Raw genomic sequence first — 12870 nt, 5'->3', positions numbered from 1 at the left:
TGAGTCCTCCAGGTGCAAGCTGAGTTATAGGAATCCTAACCGTCACCCAATTCACTGAACGCTCAGGGTTTTTCCAAACACGTTTATCAAGTCTTTATAGAAAGCTTCAATATAAAGAGAGTGACAGCTACTGCTTTTACTGCTGCTCCTTTCACTACTGCTGTTACTGCAATGTCTATTTCCACAACTAGCACCACTACTACAATACTACCAGTTTTAATTTAACTGCTATTACTACTACTACTGGGGAATAGAGCCATGCTGCCACGTTTATTTGCTCTTTGCAATTTTATGTGAATGGCTAGTATCACAGTTTTTTCCCCTGACCTTAACTAGAAAGTTAGAAAAAATCCTCACTTGGCTTTCTTGACAAAAATTAAATAATAATTATAATACCACTCTCATGCAGGCCTATGTAAGATAAATGTGAGGCTACCATGAGCAGACATTTAGCCTAGTTTAGCACAAAGGCTGGAGTCTTGTTGTACAGTGAGGTCAAGAAACAGTCTGGCACATAACCTCGAGTAAAAACCACAATGTGTTGTCACATTTCATTCGTCAGATTAAATCACCAAGATAGAACATTTTAATTAGTGGTCTCCAGTTTTTGTGCTAAGCTAACCAGATGCTGGCTGTAGCCTTGTATTTAAGAAATGCGAGGGTGGTATCAATTTCATCATCTGAAACCCACTGAAACCCTCACCTTGCTATCTGTTATTCCTTCATACCACTGTGTTTTTAAAAAAATGTTGATGGTACTCAGGGATTAAACTGATGTTTAATGACTGTAATATATCTAACTACATCTTAATGGGATCCCATTTTGATGTAGCTGCTACTTCTTTACAACAAATTACATCTACTTTGTTGACTGCTATTGTGGTTTTTATTGTATTGGTATCGACATTTGTATAGGTATTGGTATTTGGATTAGGATTTGCATCTCTGATTGTACTGGTATGACATAGAATTAGAATAAGGACTTGAATTGGCCATTACAGCCAGTTTTTTATTTCACGGCCAGTTCAACATGTTAAATCCGCATTGTAGTCGGCGGAGTGCATTGGTGAATGAAATAACTGATTGGCAGTTCAGGGCAAAAGGAGAAATAGAGGTGAGGAAAGTAACAAATGGCCAAAGACAAAAGGGCATGAGATCAAAAAAGTTTTTTTCATGTAAAGTAAGGTGTAACTGAGCCTTTTTTACCAGAAACGGTCAGTATTGTTTATGTTGTGTTGCTAATATGCTATATTGGTTAACTAATTTGTTCTGTTGTTCTTCCGGTTTCTCTTTGTGAATGCTGAGCACAGACCAATGCCGCCTGCTGGTATGGAGGGATTTCCTCTCACATAGGTACAGAACGTATTTGCTTGTTGGCTGTTGGCTGTAGTGTTTGCAGTGTATTCAGCTCAACGTTTTGGTCGAGATACAGGCAATGTTAGGTGATGCAACTGTTGGTCTTTGTCACCACTAGATCTTTGATGATAGTTTGGTGTGTCTACTTCTTTAAAGGTATAATGTGCAGGATTGTTGCTTACCGTTTGAAAACACTCTTACCAGAAAAAAAAAAAGAAAGCATAAAAACCAACCCCAAATTCACTATTGTTTGGCATTTTAGTTTACAGATGTTTTTTTTTTTTTTGCACTGTGTCTCTTGGAAACTTGCTGCTGACAGTCTGGCACCTGGTCGCTACCTTTTTATAAAGCCCTGACTGTGGTGGCACATGCACATAATCGTCTCCAACACAGAAAATAAGAAGAAAGCAAGAAAATACAGGCAGGGGGCAGAGTCTCTGCAGATAAATACACCACAACACACTTCCATTGGGTCATAAGTGATGATTAAGAGGGATTACTTCTGTAGGAGTCTATACACTGTTTCTTTTAGGAAAATCTAGCATAGTATATCGTGAAGAATTTCAAAGTAAAAGATGTTTTGACAAGTGATGCAATAGTTTCTAAAAATGTTGCTCAGGCTTTGCAAACAGGTTAATCATGACAGCATTGGCTTGTTGTTTAATCGCACACTGTATGCATGCAAGAGTATGTCAATGGAAGTTACACCAACAACAACACAGGTTACTTGGCATGATGTCAGTTTCTTGAGAGGAAGATGTTGTGTTTGTGTCACTGACAGGGAAGGCTCATAAAAGATATTTATGAGGCATGTCGTTGGGGCAGGCGGAGGATGGTTACATCTGCCTTGATGGGCATTATATTTAAAACTTTTGCAGTGTAAGCAAATATTAGATACATTTACTGAAATCTTACCACATCATAAAGATTATGGACAGTTAGCATCCTGTTGGTTAAAAAGGGTGTATGGCACCATGAGCACGAAGTACGGGAAACGCTCCTGATATTTCACGGAAGTTACTTCTCCACCTTGTTGAACAGGTTTTCCGATTGTGTCTGACTTCACTTTTAAAACCACAGGGCACTGTGAAATCTCATAAACAAACAAACTGTGAGGCAACCAATTCATGGTCAGATTTATGAATCAAAACAGAGCCAAAATTTGTGTGCAGTATTTTGTAACTGTTTGCACCTGCACATGAGAGAACATGGACAAAGCTTTGCTATTTTAAAGCATGTGGATGTTTATTCATAATTGAATAAATGTGTGTGTGTGTGTGTGTGTGTGTGTGTGTGCGTGTGCGTGTGTGCATGCGTGCATGATTTTTTATTTTAAAAGGACCTTTATTCCAAGGTGCCTTCTGCTTACATAGTTGTCTTCTCAAGAAAAATTACAAACCAAAGAGACGTGCGTGCGTGCGTGCGTGTGTGCGTGTGAATATATGTAAAGAAGGAAATGCACAAGTTTTGAAGTCTTAGAGTCTTCCTGTCTTTTCCAAACTACCATAAGTCTGGAAACCTTTGACACATTGACCTCCCATGACCCAAAGTTGTCCCTTTGTTCACTCTGATTGGTTTACAGTGTATGTGCCTGTGGTAATATTTCACTTTGATACATTTCTACACAAAACTTGACAAGTTATAAAGTGAGTGATGCCATTCCTGTAAGCACAGTTTGAGTTTTTATCATGTTGAAATGATAGCCCAGGAATAAAACACAGGGCGTATAAATACCCACTGACGCTCTCATTACATATGTGTCATATATCATCAGCCAAGGAGGTCACAGGTGCTGCGTTTGGATTTATTATGACACTGCTTATCAGCCATAAATGCCTGTCAGGGGATTTTTTTTTACAGTATCCTTCACTGTTTTATTTCTTGATGTTAGATGTATATGTCATTTACATATTTCATCCCAGCATGCATTAGTGGAAAACACCTCAAACAGGTCACGTGTCCATCAGAGGGTAAAAAAAAATCTACTCAAAGATCCCTTTGATATTCCTGTTCACACCAGTGAACAATTAGAGTTGACCTGATTTACCTGTCTTTGGACTGTTTGAAGAAAGTCACATGAATGCAGGTTAAACAGAAGATCAGGATACAGGAAACTGGCTCTGACCAATAGTTTTTATAAATGTAATGGCATTATTATGCACTCCACTAGAGAAAAAGAGGGGATGGTTGAAAAGAGAGTAAATTCTGCCACTGACAATGTTAAGCCTCCCGGGTTTGATTTCAAATTTGTAGTTATTTCATGATGAATGACCATTCTTACCATGAGTACTAAGGCGATTAATTGATGTATAAATTTCAGAATCAGGTAACTGTCTCAGTAGTGATGGCTGTTACACATCAGTTTGTCCTCTGTTTGGACAGCAGGTTCTTGTGTTGTGCAGTTTGTTGTGTAACTGTGTGTGTGTGTGTCTCAGACCATGAAGGCTCTGGGGGAAATCCCTCAGCGACACACACCCTGAGAAAAAAGGAGCATGTTGCAGTGCCAGTGGTGTACTGGAATCTACGTCTAAAATAATTGTACACGCAACAACAACAAAAGGGAACATGCTTACTCTGAGGATGTATTAAAAGTGAACTATGAACGACTCCGTGTGTTCCCATCGTGGGTGTGATGCAACACCTGTGGCTGTTTGCTTCCTCACAATAGTTAATGAGGAACAATGTAATTTTTATGTAGCAGCCTTAGTAACCTGTAGTAACCTCAGGAGGCTAATATTTAGACCAATGTTTTTTTAATGTAATGGAAAAAGTAACTATTGGCATTCACACTCAAATGACTTTTCAGAATTTACAAGTATTTATTGGCTTAGGCTTTGATTGGCAATGATGGAAACACAACACCAAGGATAATGTGCTAAGCGTAGCCCCTTAACCAGCGAGATGCAATGACTCACCACCTTTAACCCTTTAAAACCTGAAACAACAACAACACTTGTCTTGTGCTGCTTTCAGACTCCTGTCATTAGCTTTAAACCCTGAGCAAATTGGCTTGATTTCTTTCAAAAACATGGGAAAAAGGCAATGAGGAACTTGGAAAGAAATGTTTCACAAATTGCAAGAAGTTAATAGATTTAGAAAATTATTTTAAAAAAGATGTTATATATGTTAAAAAATTATTGTAATTTTTGTGCTTTTTACTAATATCTTGCTAGTTTTTGAATTTCTCCTTTTGTTGCTCATTACCTTCTTACTATGATTTTGAAAGGTTCAGGTTCAAAAGGGTTAAATACAGCCTGTCTCCGTCCAAGCAGCGTTCAGACATTGTTCCAAATTGGTCTACACCAAATTTAAAAGAGAGACTGAATAAATGAGATATCCAAAAAGAAGTAATAACCATAAAATTTTCACAGGCCTTCATCCATTCTGCTTTCTACTGTTTACTTACCTGTTTTCCAGCCTGTCTGTGATGTTAAACATGACAAAACACACACACACACACACACACACACACACACACAGAAAGGCATACTTGTCTGCAGCAGGGCCGTGTATACAGCTTTGGTCTACTGGCATTTAGAAAGCAGTCTATAACCTATTTTTTGTTTTATCATTAAGTCACCGTCAAAGTGTTGCTCACTTGTGTTTGTTAACAAAGTTTTGTCGTCGCAGGCTTGTAAGTGTCTGCTTCTTGGATTTTGGATTCTTGTTTGTCATTCCAGTGGTATGACAAACATTTCCACCACTACCTGCTGTGTTTGGTGAAGTTCGCCAAGATGACATTTTGTAGTTCTATTTAGCCACGTTTTAGCCTTTTTTAAGACACCTTAAAGCTTCAGAGTTCACAAGTGGGGTATTTGCTGACGTCTTTTAAGCTTGTGTTAACAGACCATATTTTAGGGTGCTATGCTAGATGCTAACTAATTTCCAAGTTTTAGGACTCATTTCTGAGATTCTCTATGGAAAATGACTTGATGCTTGTTTGTTGCTGTGGCGCTCATAGTGTGAAAAAGGCATGAGCAAATGGTACTTTTAACTGTTTACGTAGTTGTTAATTCCTGTGAAGCATTCATAATGCTATTATCCATCTTACTCTTAGTAGCGCTACTGTATAAATTGTTATTGTAGTAACTCCCGGTGAGATAGCAGAAGAAGCAGTAAGCTAATCAGTGCTACCCATGGTGGGTCTTTTATAAGTAATTTACCTTCAGTTACTTTCACCTTCAAAATACTGGTCTTTATTTTTTAAGCAGTATTTACGTCAAGTTAAATTAGCATTGTCTAAAATGTGGTGCTAGGCTCCTGTCCCTATTGCACTGTACATGGCTGAAATAACTACCAGACTAAGCTAAATTTTTGGCTTGAATAGCAGTGTATAGATATTGTATGTTGTATTTCTAACATGTTGTGTCAATACTCGATACACGATTTGTCCTATATTTTTGTGAATGACATGAAAATTAAACAGAATCTAACGAGACACAGCAGACAGACAGACATTGACAGGTCTGTCATTCAAGTCAGCACATGATATCCCTGTCTGATTGCATTCTTAACCTACATTAGAAAGTTGCTTGTTATAAAATACATCCCGCAGTTGCAAACCACACTATAAAACTTAACTAGAACAGAAGAACATCAACATCTTTTCTTTCAACGGTAGCCAAAAAAACCCAGACAACCCCACCGACCTTATAACCATGGAAGTGATGAGCCTCAGAGATTTTTAGATTGTTTATCACTTCACTGTTTTTAGTAATGCAGTTAGTAAAGCTAATATGCCAAGCAGTGTACTTTATCTGAGGCCACTTTTTCAGGTCGCCCTCCCATCCCTGGATAGTAGAAGGCATAATAATTAAATATTATCCATATTATTTCTTAATTTCTCTAGGTAAGAGGATTGGCATACCCTTAAGGAAGATGTCGGTTCCAGTCTTGAATGTATAAGGGGAATTGGATTCAGTGTTGGAGGTGGAGCCCTGTCCAGTCTTATGAAAGTTGCTTAGTGGCACCTGAAGCCAAAAAGTTTGACTTCCTGGATGTAAAATTACCTGGATCTTCTGCATCATATGACCCATAGAGCAAGCGCAGTATAGACTTCACTCCTCAGCAGCCAGATACTTCCTGTTTAGTCCCTCGACTCCTCTTGATTTTTGGAATGGTATCAGACCAAATGGATCAAATCTCTATAAGGAAATTAGCCATTTTGCAGGGTTTGTAATGCTGTAAAAACATATTCTGGTTCCAGTTCGCTGACAGGATGCACCAAATATTTTGCCCATAATTCAGGCAAGATGTCACAGGGGCTACAAATAAGGTGAATAAACAAAAATTAAATGACATTATACAATAATACAGTTGTACTTTTATAAAAATGTGTCTTAATGGGAGAATTTCTAATTGTTGAAAATGCTATACATTAACAGACACTTTAAAATGTCCTTATATCTGCATATTATAATGCGGTATAAACAGTTTATTATATGTTCATATAGCGCTTATATATGATAAATATGGGGGGTTCAAGTAAATTTTTGGTCAAAGTCAAAATCGTGGACCTCATTTGGTCATGTGAACGTTTCTTTATTGAATAATGTTGAGCCAACATAAAGACATTTGTCACTAAAAATTTTTTTTTTTCAGGTGTTACACAACATTATTTTAGCTTAGAATTGAAAATAACTGTGGTCAGCTGGCTGACGTAAACATTACCCATGTGTGGATAACGCTGTGTGAGCTGCACCGCATTTAATGAGCACACAGGCCGAAACAAAAGCTGTACGCATGGGTGAAAAGGTTGTACATTACAATGGCTTGTAATGCAAATGTGTGAGCAAGTGTCTGTATATAGGAAGTTACACACATCTGCGCCATTATCTCAATATCTTCCCTCTCTGCTCTATCTTTTACTCTCCCCAGATCCACTTATATTGACATTGTGCAGTGTTTTTACAAGGTCGCAAATACAAAGCCACATCTTTATCTTCCATGCTGTGAATAAAATGATAAGAAACCACAAATACACCACAAGTTTTGAATCCATTAAATAAAACTTAAATTAAAGATGAAAATACTCACTGAAGCTCTAGCTATTGTTTAAAATCTGCCAAGGAAAAAAAAAGTTTATTTTGTAAACCACTCCCACTCCAACACTCTTGGCCAAAGGGGTTTGGCCAGAATTGTGCGAACACTATAAGAGAGAGTCAGCGCCCAGGTGGAGCATCACACAGGTGAGGCATTCTCATGCCTCCTCCCTCCACTGCCTGAGAATATTACTTCGCTTCACCAGACGCAGGAGCACACACCTCTGACTTAACAAGGTACAGATATCCTCATCCACTCATTTTGCCTTTGGCTGTCATATGACTGTCTATCAGTGTAATAAGTTAGAGAAGTGTGTTTGACTACCTCTTTCACTTCTCTGTTCATGCTCTGAGTTTGGATTCTGGTGTCTCACAAGTGTGTTTTCTCTTCTCAGATTATTCTTCAAGCCTGCTGGAAAAAATGGAGACGGTGAGTCTGATATTTTATTCTAATTATTATAATAATTAGTGTGTATGTCTTTTTTGTAAATAACCCCGGGAATAACAAAGACAAAAAAGTTTATATTATATATAAATGGATTTTTCACTAACAATGTGCTTGAAAATATTATCTCATATCTGACATGTGTTGGCTGAGGGTAAAATGTTATTTGTAAGAATGGCAGCCAAGCCACACATCACTATTACCTGACCTGTTACCTGTGCTGGTGAAAGCACAAACACTTGCATAAATTTGAAAGTCAAACTAAAATACACATGCTTACAGTGTTGTTACCTGACTCATTTCCAAGACAGCAAACACACTGACACGCAGCTCAGAGCAGGTTAAATATCTTCACTTCACTGCTGTGTGTTAATGTCAGTGTCCCTTTCATCTGGCAAAATCTTATTTATTTTTTGGTCAACCACAGAAATTGTGCCTAATATGCTACTGCTCTGCCAGCTGTCAGATCCTGGCTGAGAATGTGAATTGAGCGGCTGATTTTTCTGTGATATACTCTGTGATAAAAAAAAAATGTCAGAGAAGTACCATATTAACCATATTGTTATTACGTAATAACTTAAATATTTCCTTATATTTTTTGTTTTGGTTACTGTAGTGCCTAAATATATGTATGAATGAAATTTAAATAGCTTTTTTTTTTCTGGGGAGGACCCTCAGAGACCCCCCACTTCTCAAACCAAAGTTACGCCCCTGGTTGTTTCTGAGAGAAATCTATGACAGATGGAAAAAATTATTCATATTATAAAAATGATCACTGCTGTTTAATATGATGTAGAAATTGAATAATTCATAGATTCACAGCTCATTTAAAATTGATGAATGAGTGCATCTCTGATCTTCAGATCAAAAAACAAAAAACAATGCGTTTCATGAGAAAAACAGAGCAGGCATGCGGTCTGATAATAACAACCCCTCAGGCTACGACTGTCACGAGATAAATGCCACCCATACTGCAACGTGTTTTCTCTCTTCCAATAACAAAAATCAGAGTGTGTACGACGATCTGTCTTGCTTTTTGTCTGTCAGATGGCTTATTTGACCGAGATCAGGCTGAGCGGAGGTCGAGGGTCCTGGAGCGGAGTTGCTCCCTCATCCTGCCCTGAGGTGGACCTGGAGGTAATCGAGGAGTACCTGCAGGAGCACTCACTGGAGGTCCAGCCTGCACACACACCTGCTTCACCTCCAACCGCTGTGGGGCAACATGCACACTTCCACCAGGGCACCAGGATCATAGGTTAGTGTTTGGGATTAAAAAAGAAGGTGATAATGGGATGATTTTGTATATTTCTTTAGCTTTTTTCTGACTGTATGTTGTTTTGTAGAGAACAGCTGGTCAGGTCAGCATCCGTATGAGTGGCACTGTTGTTCTCACACTCCAAAGGAGGAGTATGAAGAGCAAGCCCTGCCTCCAGCCTGGCCTAGTCCCCATGACAACCAGTGGGTGAGTTCAATGACCGCAGTCTCTTAAATTAAACCTTTTTTCATAGCTAAATACTGCAACGCATCGCTGTTTGATTGACTCTGTTCATAATTTATCAGAATTTGTGAATTATTTATCTGTTTTTAAACGCTTTTGCTTCAGGACCACGTTGCGTATTCCTACAAGGTGCCTGCGTATATCGACTCAGACTCGCTGTCCAGTAGCTCCCAGTGCCAGGAGTACCAAGACTCCCCGTCACCATCGTCTGACAGTGGAGGCATGAGGGAAGGAGACTCCCTGCCTCTTGTCCCTCTTTTAGGTATATACGCACAGTAGTGCAAAACTTTAGAATATTTCCACACCAAATATCCATGTACTTTGCGTAAAGCTCTGTGGGGGATTCTTTTTCACACGTACACACACGTATGAGTCATCATCACCTCATATTTGTATTTACGTCCCCTTGTTGGCAGGAAAGAGGAAGGAGCGTTTGTTCCAGTTTCTGTTTGAGATGCTCCAGACTCCATCGATGCGAAGCTGCATCTGGTGGGTCCAGTCCTCCTCTGGAACATTCCAGTTCTCCTCCCAGAACAAGGAGCGTCTGGCACAGCTGTGGGGCCGGCGCAAGGGCAATCGCAAGACCATGACGTACCAGAAGATGGCACGGGCACTAAGGAACTACAACCGCACCGGTGAGATACAGAAGGTAAAGCGGAAGCTCACATACCGCTTTGATGAGAAGACGCTGAGAGGCCTACAAGGAGACTTTAATACAGTGTAGGAAGCATGATGAAGAGTGTATATAAATATTGAAATAGAATGAGCACAAGGAATATTTGGATGATTGACCCATTTGTGTCTTTTCTGCTGATTCTACTTCTATGGCATGTAGAAACAAATGAATACTGAGTATTTGTAAAGCCAGCGGATGCTACTCTGCGGGTCAGAAAAAATATGTAAACCTAAAAGGTTATCACATAATATCTACTTTATAAGTAGAACTTAAATTGTTCTTAAAGTTAAAGGTGTGGTTTTCTGTTTTTTTGTGATTCTGTATTGCAGATATTCAGTCAACGCTAGATAATTAACAAAATTAGGTTGTGTAAACATGATCTTTTTGTGTCAAAACAATTTTTTTTTAAGATGAAATAAATTAAAGTATTATCAGAATACCCGATACATTTTGTCTGTCTACCCATCAGCTAAATATCTGTGTGATCAAAGATGTACTGTGTGGTGCATATCAGCCAAGCAAACAAAGAAGTGCTTTCAAACTGAAGCAAACACACACACACACAAAATTGTATGCAAAATTAGCGTATATTAAAACAGCTGGTCCAACAACAGACCTGTTAATCAGTAACATCTACAAAGTCCCCTGACACACATGGAGAAGTTGCCAAACTAAAGCAATTTTATTTTCATAGTCAAATGGGGCCAAACACACACACACACACACACACACACACACACACACACACACACGCTGAAAACACAGTGACATGGGGGCTAATTACATAATGATCAACACACATGGGCTTTCATTCCTGACTGTGCAGAATAGCCTGTGCTACAGAGCTTTTTTTTTACGGATAATTGTCACAAACTTCTGGTGTTTAATAATGACAATGTTTTAGCTCTATTGAATTGTTGATCGTCAGCTGTTTCACCACCCTCAGTGGTAAAAGCTTGTCTACCTATTGATGTGCATTTTGTAGAAAGGTGTGTTTTCAATCTTTCAAACATTTTGAGCTGACGAAGATCCAAGTAGGATCTAAACTAAACTAAACTAAACTTGTGGTATGAAGTAAGTGTGCAGACTTTTTTCTTCAGTGTATGCTGCTTTTGATATCCTTATATTGTACCTACAGGCATATAGTTAGTCTCTCTTAACAAACTTTTGGTATTGCTTATTAACAGTAACTATGTACATTTACTCAAGTACTGCACTGAAGTCTGATTTTGAGGTACTTGTAACTTTATAAATGGATCGGTTAAATTAAGCAGTCTGGTTGTTTACGGCAATATCATCCAATTCCTTTACACAGTTCACTATCACTCCATATAGCCTCATAACCACCATAGAAACTGAAAACTGATAAACTAATTAGTTAGCTATCTAACTGGCTAGCTAACCAACTGCTACACTATGGATGCATTTAACAAAAATGTCTCCAGGGCGACCTCTAGCTCACTGGGTTGATCAAGCACCCCATGTGCCTCAGGCTTCTGCAGCAGCCCGGAGTCGAGTCCGGCTTGTGGCTCGTTGCTGCGTGTCATTCCCCCTTCTTTGTCCAACCTTCCCTGCCTATCTCAAGCTGTCTTCCCCAAAAAAAATCTTTAAAAAAAAGCAAAAAGAAAAAAACATCAACCTCTGTGGCGGCAAAAGCTAACTATGGAGGAGTGGATTGAGGAGTGTATTGCCCGGTGAAAAATCTGCTAAAACTAAAAGTCAAAATGCAGACATAACATTTATAAAAATGAGGTCAACAAACTGAAAAAGATAACAAGCTATATAGTGCCCCCGGGGTGACATTTTTATGTAAGCCAACCCCAAAGCTACAATCATCCCGTTTCCCTTGTCAAAAATGTCCAAACCAAAACCGTAAATCAGCAGTTAGTTGAGCGCTGGCACCGGACGTTAGTATGACGTCAGAAAGACGTTGGACTCTTATGGACTCTTAGGTCACATAAACATTAAATCTGGTTAAAAAATAGGGTTTATGATATTTTAAATGTCTAATGACATTCGAATTTCATGTTGTGTGGATGTTATCAATATGATGTTTTGCAGATGTTGAATCTTGTTTTCCATACCTTACAACTAAATTTCATTATTCTACATCAAGATGAGGTTGGCACAAGACGTCTGAAAGACTTTGGATTTTGGTAAGACAACGACACAACTTCAATCCTGCTGTCAGTGTTCTACATCAAATTGATGCTGGCATTAGGCGTTGTCATGACATCGAATTTTGATCACCCAACGTCACAACCTAAATTCAAGCAAATCTAACAGCGCTGGTGGCTGGCTTGCTATATTTTAATCAAACGTATTTTTTTCTTTAATTGGTTATTGATACAGTGACTTTCATTATAGTTGGCTTTAAAGTGCATTTGTGATATTCCTTATGACAATGACAAAACTTCTAAACATAATCACTTCTAGTAAACAGTAATTTTTTAAAGTATTTTGTCAGTATTTGTTGGCAAAAATGCTGCAAAATGTTGTCAGTTTTTGTTTCAGAAGTTAAATTTTTATTTTAAGACCAGGGGGCCCTAAGCAACTGCTTATATTGCTTAATGGGTAGGGCCGGCCCTGTTTGCAGATTAGATTTTTACACATAAGCATATAATTACCTTTTAAACTGTGATGCATTATGATAGATTTCACTACCCAACAGTATAGAGTAGTTCAAATCAATGAGTTAGACTTTTAAATGTTGCATCAAAATATCTATATGTTTTAAAATATGAGAATCTTAAAGACAGACTTTTTGATATTTTAAGTATATTTTGACTTGAAGTTCAATTTAATATCTCAATATTAGTACCTGTACAAAGTAAAAGTTCTGAAAATAGCCGGC

At 38.4% G+C, this 12870-nt stretch overlaps 1 protein-coding gene across 1 annotated transcript; it reads left to right on the top strand.

The window, feature by feature from the left end:
* Positions 1-7548: 7548 nt before the first annotated feature.
* LOC121947380 (transcription factor Spi-B) lies at positions 7549-10999 on the top strand. Its single transcript, XM_042492412.1, has 6 exons — positions 7549-7634; positions 7793-7827; positions 8890-9097; positions 9186-9304; positions 9446-9602; positions 9757-10999. The coding sequence occupies exons 2-6, from the start codon at positions 7819-7821 to the stop codon at positions 10062-10064; spliced, it is 801 nt and encodes a 266-aa protein (XP_042348346.1). The 5' UTR covers positions 7549-7634; positions 7793-7818; the 3' UTR covers positions 10065-10999.
* The last annotated feature ends 1871 nt before the right edge of the window (positions 11000-12870 follow it).

This window comes from Plectropomus leopardus, chromosome 8, assembly GCF_008729295.1.
Source record: "Plectropomus leopardus isolate mb chromosome 8, YSFRI_Pleo_2.0, whole genome shotgun sequence".
NCBI classification, from domain to species: domain Eukaryota; kingdom Metazoa; phylum Chordata; class Actinopteri; order Perciformes; family Serranidae; genus Plectropomus; species Plectropomus leopardus.
Note: the sequence above shows the minus strand (reverse complement) of the source record. Positions and strands in the feature narration are given on the sequence as shown.